The 17,953-nt window shown below is 43.1% G+C and overlaps 1 protein-coding gene across 1 annotated transcript in view; it reads right to left on the reverse strand.

Annotated features, from left to right (window-relative positions):
* Positions 1-5,534: 5,534 nt before the first annotated feature.
* Positions 5,535-17,953, reverse strand: part of LOC310773558 (uncharacterized protein) — a 29,032-nt gene continuing 16,613 nt past the window's right edge. The window contains exons 16-17 of the mRNA XM_083633463.1: positions 10,446-10,564; positions 5,535-9,328 (exon numbers count right to left, since the gene is read on the reverse strand). Of these exons, the coding sequence (XP_083489589.1) occupies positions 9,205-9,328; positions 10,446-10,564 (243 nt within the window). The 3' untranslated portion in view covers positions 5,535-9,204. The remainder of the gene's footprint in view (positions 9,329-10,445; positions 10,565-17,953) is intronic.

Below are 17,953 nucleotides of genomic sequence, written 5' to 3' on the forward strand. Positions count from 1 at the left end.
CAGGAAATCTGGGTTATTATTCCTTCCAAGCTAAGATGTACCAGGGGGCTGTAAATTTACACACAATTTCAACATTTCAAATTCCATATGATTGCAGGTTTGCAGTGACAGCGGGCCTGCTGCTTGATGAAGTTATCTATCTCAACATGTCGCTGGCCTGTGTTGAGACGCTGCGATACAGATGGCCTCTTTCTGCTTGTTGCTCATGAAAATCATCCTTCATATAATCTGTCCATTAATCACAATCATAAACGGCAGGTGAACAGTAGGCTCCAATAACTGTGTGACAGTGACAGCTGGGTGGTGTAGATGTTTGGAGGCTGTGTGTGGCAGCTTGTTTACTGGAGGCGCCGCACAACTGGAGCCAAATCTTACTGCACACCATTACCAAAACACTTGCATTACTTGCGGTTTGATTACCAGAATGAAAGAAAATGCTTGTTTAGGTGCAGCTGGGATGCAGAGTTGCCCCCTGGAAGAGGGAAAACAGCAGGACAGGGGGGTAAGATTTGCCTCTACATCAGTGTTGGGAGGGTTACTTTCATAAAATGGATCCCACGACTACAGATTACTGAATACATGCCCTGAAATGTCATTTGTAACATATTCTATCAATGTGCCGTTGAGAGCGTGCTGACATACTGTCTGTCAGTGTGGTTCTCCAGCTGCACCAAAGCAGACCAGCACGCTCTGCAGCGTGTCATCAAAACGGCGGGCAAAATCATTGGGACTTCGCTCCCGGACATCCACTCCCTCTACTCCTCCCGCTGCCTGCGCCGTGCCCTCAGCATCATCAAGGACTCATCTCACCCGGCTCATCATCTGTTCGTCCTCCTGCCCTCAGGTAGGAGATACAGGTCCATCCGCTCTAAAACTTCCAGGATGCTTAACAGCTTTTTCCCACAAGCTGTCAGCCTGCTGAACACTACCCCTCGAAACACAACACAACCCCCCCCCCCCCCCCCCCCCGAACAATGAACTCTGACCAACTCTGACTGTTTCACACACACTGCTCACGAACTCTGTACAACATTCTGGACTCACTGTTTACATGCACTACTGAACAGTCACTAACTCTGATGCCTTTATAGAATAATGTATTTATTTATTGTATGTATTTATTATTTGGGCCGATGCACTTTACCTTGGTGTTTCACTGTACATCTCAGGGAGATGCTTGTCTATATCTCGTTGTTGGAGCAATTTAACAATGACAATAAATATACTTGAACTTGAACTTCCAAGATTAGATTAATCAAGTTAAGTAACGTATTTCCATTTACCATCTAAAGACTTTGGATGAGTTTTGGAATAGGCCTACTTGTGCCTACTAAATGGTTTTGCTGAGCCCATTTGTCTGGGTCACTCTGAATGTAGTAAATAATTGCTTACATGGACGGATTCCTTAACAGGCCAACCGGGCACAGGCCCAGGGGCCCAAGAGCACTTTTTAAATGTTTATAGGAAATGCATGCCTCATGGATTTTAGAGCACAAAACAAATCCCTTAAAGCAGTGGTTCTCAACCTTTTTACACCAAGTACCGCCTCAGAAGGTACCAGCATATCAAAGTATGAGAGGGACGGAGCCCCGCGTACCACCAGTGGGACCTGTACCACAGGTTGAGAACCACTGCCATAAAGTAATGTTTTTAAAGACAATAACTGTATTCAGAATACCACCAATTTAACCTGTAACTGTAATGGAATACAGTTACTCATATTTTGTATTTTAAACCTGTATTCTGAATACATGTATTCCGTTACTCCGCAGCCCTGCTCGTATGGGGAGCCAGTGAGGGCCCGCGTGCACGTCTGAATGATGATTAACTGTAATTACCTAAGCAGTACCTGGCCTGCATGCCAGGAGGCAGGCTGAGATGAATGGGCCTCTGTTGAAAACAGAACAAAAGCTCACATTTCCCAGGTAATGAATCGCTCTGGTACGAAGGCGTGTTCACGTGCAGCGCCGGTCCCCGGGGAGCCTCATTACAACAGTGGGAAGAGGTGGATCCTCTCCTCTGCAGCATTTTCAAACAGGCATGCAGATAGAGAGAGAGCGAGAAAGAGAGAGAGCAGGCAGGAGGAAGTCTTAAATCGTCCCACTTCCTGCTTGCTGTACTACCTGTATAACCACAGGAGATAAACTCCTAAATACTGCTTTAATGCGTGGTAAACATTACACAGCGACCCGCCTTGATTTCCTATAGTTTGGCTGGTAGTACACAAGGTGTTTAAGCTAGGGATGCACGATATTGGATTTTGTGCCGACATCCGATATCTTGCAACTATTTTGCACATGTTTTTCCAACTATTTTCTGACAACATCAAGTCTTTCCTGTCGTGCAATGAACACATGATTGCACCTACCGGTACTCTTATCAAGGTGGCCCACTGGCAGATGCAGACATAAATACCTGCACAATGCTTTTCAAAATGTAGCTTACACATTGACTGGGCAAAATAAGAAAACTATACTTCAACTTAGTTATGTAAAACCTGCCAACTGTATATTTTATTTTTTTATGTACCATTTTCTTTCAAACAAAACTAAGATTCATCCGACAGGCTTGAGTCGAGCATTTTGGGCATTAATGGTCATATCTGCAGAAATCGTCGTTTTCGGGCCGATGCCGATATTTCATTTTAAAGCCTTTATCGGCCGATACCCGGTGACGTGTCGATATCATCGTGCATCCCTCGTTTAAACAATAAGAACTTAGCACGGTGCAAACTGGTTAAGTAATGAAGATCGATATGTCTTCAACAGTGCCTTTAAGGTGTGAGTGACAAAGATGAGCAGTGAAGTAAATTCCCTTGTCCGTGCCTAAACGCCAATCCTTTTTAATAGAAGCGTTTTAGCGAGCTGAACGTAAAACCTGACAGGCCATCAACGCTCAGCCCCTCAAGCCACTTGGCATTATCTGTATTAAAGGAAGCAGCTTTCATTTGTCCAGGAAGCGTGCAGTTTACAGCCCGGAGGGCAACATTTTATTACACATGCCTCCCGTTGTAAATCACTGTCCGCAGAATAACCCGCAGATTAATGGTGGGGTTATTTAGCCCCGCTGTCGTAGAGGTTAATCTATGGTTTTGAAAAATGAATGACACAAAACGGAAGGCTGCTATTGGACAATGTGTGAATGGAGCCCTGGGAATCCAATGTAAGATTTTACACAAGGAGTTTTGGAGAGGAATGAAGATTGGTGGCTCGTGGAAACGGGCATCAATTATTGGAAGTCCAACTCCTCGAGGCAACAATGAGAGGATTTACAGGCTGTAACATTTGTCGTGCCCTTGAACATGTTGCCTCCAGGAATGCCGGTCGATGGCCAGATGAAATACAACCTGACGGGAGGATTTAATGATTACAGCGCACACAGGCCGCATATTTCTTCCCCATTAAGTCGCATAAATACTTGAGGAAAACACAGGTTGAGGCATGCCCAGCTTTACATCACGTTGTGCGCAGCAGAGACTTGAAAACCCAAGGGCCCTTTGTTTACAGCCTTCTAATCATGTAAATGACAGTCTTTCCATATCGGCCATTTCTCAAACTGTCACACTTTAGGAGACAAAATGTTGTGACACTGACTCTGAACTGGGCCGGTGCAAGACTGAGGGAGATGAAAGAGACGCGGGATTCAACTTTTAACCTGCTATTTATCAGGGGAGACAACAAAGAGTCAATGACGTTAGCCTCCCCATCATCGCCCTGCAGTCTTGGTACCTACACACACAACGCACAGTAGTGCAGCAGTAGATAGCCTGCCTACTAACACGGGGGTCGCCGGTTCGAGCCCCTGTGTTACCTCCGGCTTTGTCGGGCGTCCATACAGGCACAATTGGCCGTATGATGTGTCTGCATGTGGGAAGCCGGATTAAGGGTATGTGTCCAGGTCGCTGCACTAGTGCCTCCTCTCGTTGGATGGGGGAGGGGAACTGGGGGGAAAGCGTGACCCTCCCATGCGCTACGTCCTGCCGGCTGGCTACTACACATGTATCGGAGGAAGCATGTACTAGTCTACAACTCTCCCCAGATCAGCAGAGAGGGTGGAGCAATGACCGGGACAAGTACAGTTGGGGAGGAAATGGGAGAAAAAAAAAGATGAAAAAACAACATTATTCAGTTGTTTCCGAATCTTTTATTTGCATTGCAAGAAACACAAGAATGCACAATGAAAGATGGCTAAATATTTTTTACTGAACTTGCTAAGAAATTAAACAAACCATCTTGATAACGGGTGTTTAGATAACGATGATACCGTATATCATTTAAACATAAAAACGGTTTCTCAGCCATATGGAAAGGCAGAACAATTTGATCTTGCTTTTATATCTGCTGCAGGCTTCGCTATAAGATCGACGGCATAATATTATTGGATTTGTTCAAGGGCAGAACAAAAGACTTTTCTCTTGCCTATTTCTGAGCAATAGATATTCCACAAATCCAAAATGCCATTGTGGACAAAAGACGAGACATTAATTTATCTTCCCTATATGACCCTGATGCAAATGAGAAAAATGAAAGCAAGCAATCAATTCCCTAATTGGGTTTGAGCTATTTTAACTTGTTAAGGGGGCTTCTGTCTAGATTAAAGGGAAGGTCAATTTCTCATTGTGACAATTACTGTATCCATTTCACAATGCAACAAAGGGATCCAGCAAGGCCTGGGAAGAGGCTGCAATGACGCAGATGCTTCCCATTGTGTGAATCCACCATTACAAACATCTTGTTGAAATCAGTCATTAGACTCACTAACAATCTGCAGAGACATGTGACTCTTCAAAATAAACTGTTTTGTTGCTAAATTAAACATCCACATTTCAAAAAATGATATATATATAGACATACACTAGGCATCTCGCACGCTTGATTCCTAGGCTAGCTCGGCCACCCTGCAGCTCGGCCGCTGCGCGGCCTCGCCCTGCCTGCTCTTTGATGGCATACTTTAGGGATGCTGGATCACCGGTCGTGGAGCTGGCAACATACAGCTGTCCATGGCTGAAGACGGGGGTCTGAAGCCAGCCTCCCACTTCTTTCAGTGTCTGCCCCTGGGGCTTGATTTTGCCCTTATGACATCACTGATGACATCATCAGGGGGACTCTTATGACATCACTGATTATGTCACAACTGCTTTTATGACATCACTGACAACATGAAGTTATGCCATTAGTGATTACATCATCACATCATGATTTATCCTTACACTTTCTCTCAAGTACCCCCTGTAGTAGGAACCACTGCTTTACACCCAGATGCCCTCACATTTTGAAATGAGAATTAAATGTTGGAAAGACAGTAAAGTACATTGAGTTTCTGTTTAAGTTATGGGTCATTTTACCATCCAATGAAAAAAGGAAAAAAGTTATGTTTTTGAATAGTATAGGCTCATCTGATTCCCAACCCCCCCCCCCCCCATTGAAAAATTGACATGTATTTCAGGTGCAAAATGGGCATATGCATTTTGGAATTAAATCTTTCCAATGTTTTGTCCTATTAAAGAAAACAGGATTTTTGTCCGAGGAGGAAAGATTGTGTTTATTTTGGTAGAACAATTTTTAACAGAACATGTTAGGTTTTTAGTTTTCAGCGGGTTTTCACTGACACACAACATTACTAACGTGTGTAAATAACAGTGCCCAAACTAACACATGAATATGTTGAAAATAACAGTTTTAAACAGTGGCCGCCCTGCTGGGAAGGTTATGAGTTTTGGGGACAACTCTCAAAGCTGATCAGTTACAAAGCTGCAGTCAAACATTTTTTTGGCTTCCTGAGAAGCAAAACAAACTGTTGATATACAGTCAGCTATTCCCTCATGTCACATCAATATTTTATTTACCAGTAGAGCGCACCCACAGAATTAGAATGAAAATGACATTATGTGTACTGGAAAAGCAAGGCATTAAATTACTCCAACTGAAAACCCTTGGGGGTGTATGTTTTTTTCTTTTTTCTGCAGGCATATATCAAAAAGTCAAGAATGGGAGAGCAATGTAGCATGCGTGGTGGTTACTATGACGCTTACTTGTTCCTCAAGCTGGGAGAGTGATTGGGTTGGAAAATTCCGGGAATATTAAAAGTTGGAAACTTTCCATGGGAATTAACAGGAATACTCTATATGGGAATTAACTGAAATAAATTGGAAATTTAGGGGTAATTTATACCAATTTATACCTTGTCATATACAGACTAAATATATTTTGGTTCGTCATAAGCAGACATGCATGCAAACATTTCTAAAACACATACGGTAATTCCCAGCATGGCTATTGAGGCATGCCCCCCTTTTTTTGGGGGGGGGGGGGGGGGGGGGGGGGGGGGGTCATAGGAAATATTTATTTTATGTTGTTGTTGCTCAATAACAATCCATTAAAGTTGTACTCACAAAAAGTAAAAAAACAAAAACAACCCAATCCATATCAAAAGGTTTATGTCTGTATATGACAAGGTAAATACACTTCATATAAATTCACCCAAAATGTCCAATTTATTCCTGTTAATTCCCAAGTTTCCAAATTGCAAAATCCCCGAGCTTGACTTCCCATGGAAAATATCCAGAAAGTTGCCAGAATTTTTCTATCCCTTTGCAAGCCTAGTGAGTGATCTGTTAAAAGCTTTACAAACCACACAAGCCTTTTAACGAGATGCACTTTATCTTCCGGGTGTTTGCTTTAGTTAGGAAAGGGACTGGCTTTGTCTGGGCTCTCAGCGCGCGGGAGGCCCATCCCAACTGGTGTGTGAACTCTAACCTCTTATCGGCCTTATCTGCATTGAAGCGGGTTGCTAGCAAGGCAAAGCCGAGGGGACCAATAAGATTAAATATAGGCCCATTTTGCAAGTCAGTAATGTACCAACGGCAGGTCTGGGTGCTGCCTCTCTGAGTTCAAGCAGAGTTCATGTTATTAGTATTACAGCCCTTTCATGCTCTCAAATCTCACACGGATCAAAGGAGCTTTGTCAGGTATGCCACCATCAGCCAATCAATGCCCACAAGTAGGCTATAGCAGCTCTTTCTACAAGGTCAACACTAAGCACTTCTCACAGGCTAACCCGCCTCAACTTTCTCAATGTCGTTTTTAGGTCATTATTGGTACAGGTTTTGTAATTCACACCCCAAATATTGCGTAACAAGGGAAAAAGAAAAGAATAAAAGCCTTGGAACGGCTTGAGTCAAATAGCAAACCGGCTGGGCTTTGAGCGGGAGGGGATCTACACAAACCCCACCCACATTAATGGTGAGGAGAGACAGTCAGGAAGATTGAAGCGAGGCATTTTAGGCTTAAGGATCTCGTCTTTAGATAACAGCCAAGGGACAACGTTTGCATTATAGGCATTTACCGGAGACTCCTCCAGAAAGAGTGATGGGCGGGGGGGGCTTCAAAGTTTTGCTCAAGGACACTGCACAATAATATACTGTTACCAGGATTCAACCTGTGGCATTTTGGTTGCGGGACAGCGACTAACCACAAGACCATCCTCCCTCCAATCTCCATTTGATGACCCCCAAAACATTCGCCTGGTAAACCATCCTGATCACGAGAACTCACATTGTTTTGTTCTGCCGATCAGTCTGTCCTCCAGCCCGCCCAGAACAATTCCCAGAAATCTCAAAGTACATGGACCAATCAACAACCTGCCTCGTAGTTGACAATGTAATCGGCCAATCAGGGACCCCGCTGGCAAAACAGTATGGCAGCTCCCGAAAGCAACAAGTTAACATTAATGTTAGAGTAAATTCAGCCATAATTGCAGTTTGGGAGTTTCTCGGCAGACAAGACATTTTCGCTGTTCTTCGGAGTGGATTTGGCAACGCCGATTGGCCGAAGACAAGACAAGTTCTCCCACCCACTGAAATGGCTGTGCGCGGGCTGGAGGCCGGACTGATGGGCAGAATGAAACAATGTGGTTTACCAGACTACAAAAACATACAAAGGTGCATGAAGAGTGCATTCTCCAGTTCACTATATACCACAGCCTTACGCAGCCAACCCGACTTTAATATTCTTTGCCGTGTGTCAAATTCACACTAATCTATCGTGCTCCACCTACAGCGAGTCTTTGGTCTTATAGATGAATGCACACAGCATGACACCAACAACTCCCACTGGGCAAAAAGCACCAGAAAACACTCGAGCTGCTGAAAGGCACGTTGGCTCCAAAGCATCCAGCACTTGGCGATATGTAACACAGACTTCAAACCATCTCCAACTTTACACATAGACACTTTTCTTTTATCCAACACAGTTGGACATTTCTATCAGAAAGTTTATACATAATGTTCATAACACAGAACAAATTATGAAAATGAAGCATGGCACAACAAAAGTACCAGTAGATTAATTGGTCATGAATCATAGACCTTTAAAATGAAAAGAAAAGCAATTTGGTAGCCCCAAAGTAAAGGGCTCAAGTTAACATTGCCATCTAGTGGTCACTGGAAATCAACAAAGAAAATCTGTTAAATCAATTGTAAAAAAAAAAAAAGTGTACAGTACAGTAAAAGTAAACATCTAGAGCTGTAGGTCACTGTAGTGACATAAGCTACCAATGTTTAAAAACAAAAGAAAATCAAAGTGTTTCAACACAAGCTGTGCAAAGATTCTGTCATTTTTTCCTTTTGGCTTTATTGTCATGTCTTGTTTTGCCTTGCTATATTTATTGCTTCACTTCCTAAGCAAAAAAGAGAAAATGCAATTGCCTGGAGAAAAAAGTGAAAGATTGAATTCCTTCCCAAGATTCCATTGCCAAGGACTGAAAGCAGGGCGCATATCTTCATCTTATCTGTAAGGCACATGACTCATCACTCCATCATTATGGTACAGTACTATAATGCAATTCTGCCCTCTGTATTGATTCAGCAGTGGTGTGCCATCACAGTGCGGAGATTTCCACAACTGCTTGAGAAAAAATTATAATTAAAAGGGCAATTTCGTCAAATTTACAAAAAAAGAGAAATTTCCTGTTACCAAATTTCTTTTTTTCATTCTGACAATGTTTTCGAAAAAAAAAATGAATAAAAATAAATAAATAAATGTTTGCTTGTATTTGCAATGGAACCTTCACAAGAACCATAATTGGGACCAAAACTAGATGTTCAACTAAAACTGAAATTCCCACCACTGCGTTAAATTCCAGAGGCAACAATGTAAGGTTGTTTCCATTTTTGATGTTCCTCCCTCAGGTGATGAGCTGCCATATCTACTTTTTGTGCTTGAGTTTGTCCCTGTCGATGTTCTTGTGCTCCGGGACGTGTCTGAAGAGGCATTTGTCCTGCTTGGTGCAGCCCGTTGTCCTCCAGAAAAAGCACTCTTTTATATTTTTTCTACAACAGGAAAACAGTTGGTCACTCGGGGGGGGATTTAACTTGTAGCGTTTTGTCAAAGTTTAAGAAGGTTTAATCCTTCAAAAGCACAATTTTACATCTGTACATTTCCTATTACTAAGTTCAGCGAGTCAACCTCAAACATGATCAGCCTCTGGCATCAGACTTTTCCCCCTCATCTCTCAAAATTAACAACACACACAATATTACTATTTTAATTATAACCCTGGATACAACAAATAATACTAACCGTTGTATACTTTCTTTGCTATATCTGTATGAGTTAGAGGTGTCAATCTTTAGGAAACGTCTTCAAAACCTAAGTGAGTGACTGGTGACTACTGACAACTACGGGTCCTCCTCGGAGTGGCCAATACTGGTGGCTAACTATTCATGAAAATCTACAGACAGTTTTATTTTATTTCTCTTTTTAAAATGTCTGCTGTTTTTGTGTCTTCTCACCTGTGCAATCGGCTTTTTCCTGCCTCGCTGCTACATAAAAAGGTGAAACTCGCAACATGAAAATGCTCCACCAAAGCGAAATACTGCCTTAAAGTTATCATCACAATACTGCCTTAAAGTTATCATCACAATACTGCCTTCAAGTTATCATCACAATACTGCCTTCAAGTTATCATCACAATACTGCCTTCAAGTCATCATCACAATACTGCCTTCAAGTTATCATCACAATACTGCCTTCAAGTTATCATCACAATACTGCCTTCAAGTCATCATCACAATACTGCCTTCAAGTCATCATCACAATACTGCCTTCAAGTCATCATCACAATACTGCCTTCAAGTTATCATCACAATACTGCCTTCAAGTCATCATCACAATACTGCCTTCAAGTCATCATCACAATACTGCCTTCAAGTCATCATCACAATACTGCCTTCAAGTCATCATCACAATACTGCCTTCAAGTCATCATCACAATACTGCCTTCAAGTTATCATCACAATACTGCCTTCAAGTCATCATCACAATACTGCCTTCAAGTTATCATCACAATACTGCCTTCAAGTTATCATCACAATACTGCCTTCAAGTCATCATCACAATACTGCCTTCAAGTCATCATCACAGAGGGAATGGATATTGTGTTCTTACCGAGGGGGTGTGACAGGGCGTGAAAACGTCTCGGTGACGGCTGACTTGGACACACCGATTTCAGGGTGGAAATTATTGGGATATCGCACCGACACAGGAGCCCCGTCTAACACCATACCCTGAGAAATAAACACACAGTAATGTACCGGGAAACAATCTGTTGGAGTACGGAACAAATCTATTTTTTACCCAGTGTACATTTGGAGAACTTGTTAAGACAACTTGTCTCGAAGTCTAAACCAACACCACCAAGTACAGTTTCTGCACTTGGTGAGCAATGTGATTCTAACTGAAATTGCTGTGGACACAAAATGTTAAAGCTTGAGCTCTTGCCCCAACCTGGACCCTATTCTCCCATCATACTGAATGACTCTGCCAAAGCTAACTTGCGTCTTGGTTACAGCAGGTCTCTCCATTACAGTTCTATTAGGCCAATGGATACTCAATATGGCAAAAAACAAACAAAAAACAGACCCCCCCCCCCCATATTGATCGATATTTATCACGATATATAATTTGATCATGCTGCCAGTTTAAAGAGTATCATGATGATACCCGATAACGCCTGAAGAAAACAGAGGGTTCATTACTAGTTAAACTTTAGAATATAGTTTATTAATATAAACTAGAACGACCGCAACGCGGACTTATGCCTCCGCCATTAGTTCATTCTTGAGTCCAAGTGGATGTTGGAGCCAAATAGGAAGAAATTGCATCAAGGCGTTTCTGTGCAGAATTGGATATTTGAGCCAAATGTGAAGAAATTCAGTCAATGTGTTACTGAGATATGGCGTTACCGAGCTTGAAAATGGCATTTGTTAGGTCACTGTGACCTTGACCTTTGACAACCAAAATGGAATCAGTTCATCCTTGAGCCTAAGTGAATGTTTAAGGCGAATCTGATGAAATTCCGTCCAGGCGTTCCTCAGATATCGCGTTAACAAGCTTGAAAATGGCGTTTGAGAGGTCACAGTGACCTTGACCTTTGACCTTTGACCACCAAAATCTAAACAGATCATCCTTGAGCCTAAGTGAATGTTTAAGGTGAATCTGATGAAATTCCGTCCAGTCGTTCCTCAGATATCGCGTTAACAAGCTTGAAAATGGCGTTCGAGAGGTCACAGTGACCTTGACCTTTGACCACCAAAATCTAATCAGATCATCCTTGAGCCTAAGTGAATGTTTAAGGCGAATCTGATGAAATTCCGTCCAGGCGTTCCTCAGATATCGCGTTAACAAGCTTGAAAATGGCGTTCGAGAGGTCACAGTGACCTTGACCTTTGACCTTTGACCACCAAAATCTAATCAGATCATCCTTGAGCCTAAGTGAATGTTTAAGGCGAATCTGATGAAATTCCGTCCAGGCGTTCCTCAGATATCGCGTTAACAAGGTTGAAAATGGCGTTGGAGAGGTCACAGTGACCTTGACCTTTGACCACCAAAATCTAATCAGATCATCCTTGAGCCTAAGTGAATGTTTAAGGCGAATCTGATGAAATTCCATCCAGGCGTTCCTCAGATATCGCGTTAACAAGCTTGAAAATGGCGTTCGAGAGGTCACAGTGACCTTGACCTTTGACCACCAAAATCTAATCAGATCATCCTTGAGCCTAAGTGAATGTTTAAGGCGAATCTGATGAAATTCCGTCCAGGTGTTCCTCAGATATCGCGTTAACAAGCTTGAAAATGGTGTTCGAGAGGTCACAGTGACCTTAACCTTTGATCTTTGACCACCAAAATCTAATCAGATCATCCTTGAGCCTAAGTGAATGTTTAAGGCGAATCTGATGAAATTCCGTCCAGGCGTTCCTCAGATATCGCTTAACAAGCTTGAAAATGGCGTTCGAGAGGTCACAGTGACCTTGACCTTTGACCACCAAAATCTAATCAGATCATCCTTGAGCCTAAGTGAATGTTTAAGGCGAATCTGATGAAATTCCGTCCAGGCGTTCCTCAGATATCGCGTTAACAAGCTTGAAAAAGGCGTTCGAGAGGTCATAGTGACCTTGACCTTTGACCTTTGACCACCAAAATCTAATCAGATCATCCTTGAGCCTAAGTGAATGTTTAAGGCGAATCTGATGAAATTCCGTCAAGGCGTTCCTCAGATATGGCGTTAACAAACATCCGTACGGACATCCGTACGGACGGCCGGCCGTACGGACGGACAACCCGGATCCATAATGCCTTCGGCCTGGCTTCGCCGGCGGAGGCATAAAAATAGAAGAGGGGCAGAAAAGCAGATTTCTACTTCTACTTAAAATACAGCTGTCTTTTTAGGTAGACTCTGCATTGACAGGGGGGGTCTTGTCCTGAGCCCGGCTACTAGCAGTAGCGTGACGCTGCTTGCCGTACACATCTCAGCATCATTAAGTGTGTTGAAAAGCTGTTTGTTTCTCTGCTCTCTGGCCCACTGTTTTTACTACATTCCGACACCGGACACCGCTGGGTAGATGTCCCGGCGGTTGTCATGCCCGCACACACAAGTATTTGTTGTTTTGGCACTTTTACTTTTCTCTCTCTCTGTTTTACAATCCAGAGGACATCCACTCTCTTCACTGGTAGCTCAAACAGTGATATGCGGTAGGAAATGGGTGTTTACTTCGACGTGCAAGCCTGCAGACTGACTGGCTGTTGTCACCATTGTGGTTGTCATGTTGAATTCTGCTGTGTGATAGGCTGTTAGATCTATCCATATCGAGTAAAACCAGCCCTAATCCATGGCATGGCAAGAGATGTAAACGAAAAAAAGGGCTCGCAACACAAGTTTAGATAGCTCCCGTGGACAACATTTATTGTGACAAACAGTTTCGGCCTGGTTCTGGGCTGGCCTTCGTCAGTGTCAAAGTGAAAAATACATACTGGCAAGAGATGTGTACATATTTATTTCTCAGTTTATCCATGAGCGGACAACTTTCCCTGTTTATTCTGCATGACTTTATACAGCGTTGTGTGCAGACAGACATGACTTTACACAGTGTTGTGTGCAGACAGACATGACTTTACACAGTGTTGTGTGCAGACAGACATGACTTTACACAGTGTTGTGTGCAGACAGACATGACTTTACACAGCGTTGTGTGCAGACAGACATGACTTTACACAGCGTTGTGTGCAGACAGACATGACTTTACACAGCGTTGTGTGCAGACAGACATGACTTTACACAGCGTTGTGTGCAGACAGACATGACTTTATACAGCGTTGTGTGCAGACAGACATGACTTTACACAGCGTTGTGTGCAGACAGACATGACTTTATACAGCGTTGTAGGGCTGGCACGGATCAGAAAACCCACGGATCGGATCGCGTGACGGATTTTGAGCCACGGATCACGGATTTTTCGGATCAGCAAAAAAATATATATGTCAGATTTTTTCTCTCAAAATTAGATTTTCGATTAGATTTTTTTAATACTATTATAATTCTCTAACCATTTGTTGCCCTGCACAGCTCAAAAAATATTTTTTTCTCATAAGTGACACAATGTATGCTTTTACTCTGAAGGCAGAACGACCCAACTTCCTGTTTTAGGTGGCACTGCTATGCCTAACTTCGTGGCTGTTGCTTGCACCAGTCACATGACACGGGTACAGACCTACAGACCAGACCGCAGGTCAGTCTGGAAATATAACGTTGATGCTACGTTAAGCTACTCAGTGGCCCCACGTGTTGTTTTGTTGTTATGTGTCCTAAGGCAACATTTTACCGTCCAGTGGTAATGTGTTTGTGAAACGTGTGCGCGCGCGTGTGTGTGTGTGTGTGTGTTGTGGCTCTCGTTATCTTGTGGAGCCCGCAACACACTGATCGCATTCCTGTGTTTTTTAAGAGGTGTTGAAATAAGTTTGTGTGACGCTGTGTTTAGTAGCCACTAGCCACAGCCTTCAGACATACTTTACAGCAGCGACAAGGGATGAGGAAGCTCACTTGTGCTTGCCATGATTATGCCTGTCTGTGTCTGGCTGCGCTGGGCGTTCTCATACACTAACGTTAAACGTTAAATGAAACGAAAGGGGGGGGGGGGGGGGGGGTCCGCGGACCATTGACGTTCCGAACCGCGTACCGAACCGTGGGGGCTGATCCGTGATCCGTGCCAGCCCTACAGCGTTGTGTGCAGACAGACATGACTTTACACAGCGCTGTGTTAGGGCTGGGCGATATATCGAATATACTTGATGTATCACGGCTTGTGCCACGTGAGATCGATGTAGAAATGACTATATCGCGAACATTCGAGTATAATTGTCACGCATTGTTTATAACTTAAGCCGCCGGCATGACTCGCTTCACGTTTCCTCTTGTCAGCTCTCCCTCTCAAGGGAGAGCTCTGTCACACTCAGGAAGGGAGGGGGAATCACATGGATACGTCAAACCGCGTCAGACACACCCGTCCCCAGCAACCAAGGCGAAACATGGCCGCCTCCAGTGTGGCTGTTGACAGTTTCAAATGATAACAAAACAACCACTATTGCAATTTGCAATACATGTCCCGCAAGGTTTCTGAGATTAGGGGAAAGTCTGAGCTGGCGTTACGCTAAACCAAACGTGGGGAGGAGGCAGCGGATTTGTTTGGCGTTAACGTTAGCTGATGTGGTGGCTAACGTTAGCTAGCTGGTTGTGGCTACCTAGTTCAGCAGGCATCGCTCCACAAGCTTGTTGTGACCAAAATCCCCGCATTTAAAGCACTTCATACTCCCAGAGCTGGCGTAAACCATAGAGAATCTCATGCATTACTCAAAATGAAACGTCCAGGGTTTGTTTCTCCAAAAGCAACTAACGCCAACATTACATGCAAGGTAACATGAAGCTAACGTAGCTAGCTGCGGGGCAGTCATGATCTATAAGGAAAACGAATGCGCACATTTACATAAAAGTCAACATCACATTGTCTTTTCTTTAATCTAGAGGCATCATTTTTCAGTCAAAAGTGAAACGACACAGATATGATGGGCTTATAGTGAGGCTTTCCATGCCTCACTATAGAACACCTGGCCCCAATGCAAAATTCAGACAGCTTATATGTTGCCAGTAAGAGTCTAAATTACTATGCCTTTTATGTTTTATCTGCAGACTGAGCAGCTAGGCTTTTGGTTCTATAAAAGCCGTTATTTTTTGTATTGACTATTGAGTGATACACTTTACTAAAACAATCATATTATATCAGAAGTGTTGTTTGTGTTCACAATAGTGATGTCAGATTTGCTTAGGTCAGAGCTATGGAATATTAAATCATCCATCTTTGCTCAATACATCTGCCCTTTCTTCTTATTTTGTACCCCAGGTGTGCATAAAATACAGGTTAAGAACTTATTTTTTTAATACAAAAATGTGAAATAATTATCGGGTTATCGTCCAGGACAAGCATATATTTATCAGTTATTGTATCGGCTCTAAAAATCCATATCGTGCATCCCTAATCTTTGGTCCATATTGCCCAGCCCTACTAAGATCTTTGTTGTCGTCAGTGTTGGGGCTAGTAACGTGTTTTAGTACTAAATGACCATGTTAGTTTTTCAATTATTGTAATCTGTTAGTAGTTACATTACATAGAATATTTTTACTCACTGACTTTTTCATGTATACACGATAATTTACAAAATGTTTGGTCATGGAAATTTGGTTTAAAGTCATGGAAAAGTCATGGAAATCCATTGGTCAAAATGTGTATGAACCCTGAAGGGTTAAATTGAGCATTTATGAGAGATTTCAAAAATATCGAGATATATATCGTGTATCGCGATATAGCCGAAAAACATCGCAATATTCTTTAGAGGCCATATCGCCCAGCCCTACGTTGTGTGCAGACAGACATGACTTTACACAGCGTTGTGTGCAGACAGACATGACTTTACACAGCGTTGTGTGCAGACCTATAAGCCTATAAGCATGCGACATGCTTGCACACCACGCTCTAATACGGCTGGTGATTGGCTGTCATGTAGAGGCATGCAGGAAAGGTTATGCCCACTTAAGCCGATGTGTTTGTTGTGAGGCAGGCAGCGTGCGGTGCGGAGACAGTATACAAGAAGTGGAACTAGCGTTCGCCACTCAAGCTAGTCCTATCCTGGAATAGCATATGGCGAGGTTGATGAAAAGCAGGGAAAGAAACAGAAACAAGGACTGGTTTCCACAGACAAGAGCTGTCAGCTTACCGCAAGTTGTTGTTGATGTTAGCAGTTATCAGATCCCTCAGTCTGACAAATCGATGCATCTGGCTGTGAGTTGTAGCTAGCATTAGATTGCTTAATTAATTGGCGCCGTAACGTTATGTGCAAGCGGGCATTGTGTATTTTTAGCAACTCGTTAACAAACGCTGATGTCATGATAGTTTGTTGAATGTAAATGCAATTCAATGTGTGCCATTAAGGCTATATTGATAGGCTAGTCCAGGGGTCGGCAACCTTTTTGATATGAAGGGCCATTTTCAAATTTGCTTGTCAATCAGTGTGCCACACCGAGATTAATGACTCACACATCCAAATTTAAATCTCCAACGGATCTGTAATGTTATTCCATTCAAAATCAGGACATTGAAATGAGAGCACTATACAAGATACACAGCATGGTCCTTTCTCTGTCTTCTGCGCTGGCATTTTTCATCTGCTTTCCGCTGCCATGGAAGGCAACCAATCAGAGGCAGAGTAGAGTGGGTAACTACCGTAAATATGCTAAATAACAGGCCGTGCAACTGCAAATGGAGTGGAGCTGTCTCGTCAGATTTGACAAGAATGAGGTTCTGTTGCAGCAGTGAGCATTAAACACTGATCTGCATTCTGCAATGCTAGCGTTAGATGTTTAATTAATTAGCATTAGCGTTATGTGCAAGCGGGCGTGCACATGCGTTGTGTGCAGACAAACATGACTTTACACAGCGTTGTGTGCAGACAGACATGACTTTAGACAGCATTGTGTGCAGACAGACATGCCTTTACACAGCGTTGTGTGCAGACAGACATGACTTTACACAGCATTGTGTGCAGACAGACATGACTTTAGACAGCATTGTGTGCAGACAGACATGACTTTACACAGCGTTGTGTGCAGACAGACATGACTTTACACAGCGTTGTGTGCAGGCAGACATGACTTTACACAGCGTTGTGTGCAGACAGACATGACTTTAGACAGCATTGTGTGCAGACAGACATGACTTTACACAGCGTTGTGTGCAGACAGACATGACTTTACACAGCGTTGTGTGCAGACAGACATGACTTTAGACAGCATTGTGTGCAGACAGACATGACTTTACACAGCGTTGTGTGCAGACAGACATGACTTTACACAGCGTTGTGTGCAGACAGACATGACTTTACACAGTGTTGTGTGCAGACAGACATGACTTTACACAGTGTTGTGTGCAGACAGACATGACTTTACACAGTGTTGTGTGCAGACAGACATGACTTTATACAGTGTTGTGTGCAGACAGATATGACTTTACACAGCGTTGTGTGCAGACAGACATGACTTTACACAGTGTTGTGTGCAGACAGACATGACTTTA

The sequence above is a fragment of the Poromitra crassiceps genome (genome assembly GCF_964638095.1).
Source record: "Poromitra crassiceps genome assembly, chromosome: 3".
NCBI lineage: Eukaryota > Metazoa > Chordata > Actinopteri > Beryciformes > Melamphaidae > Poromitra > Poromitra crassiceps.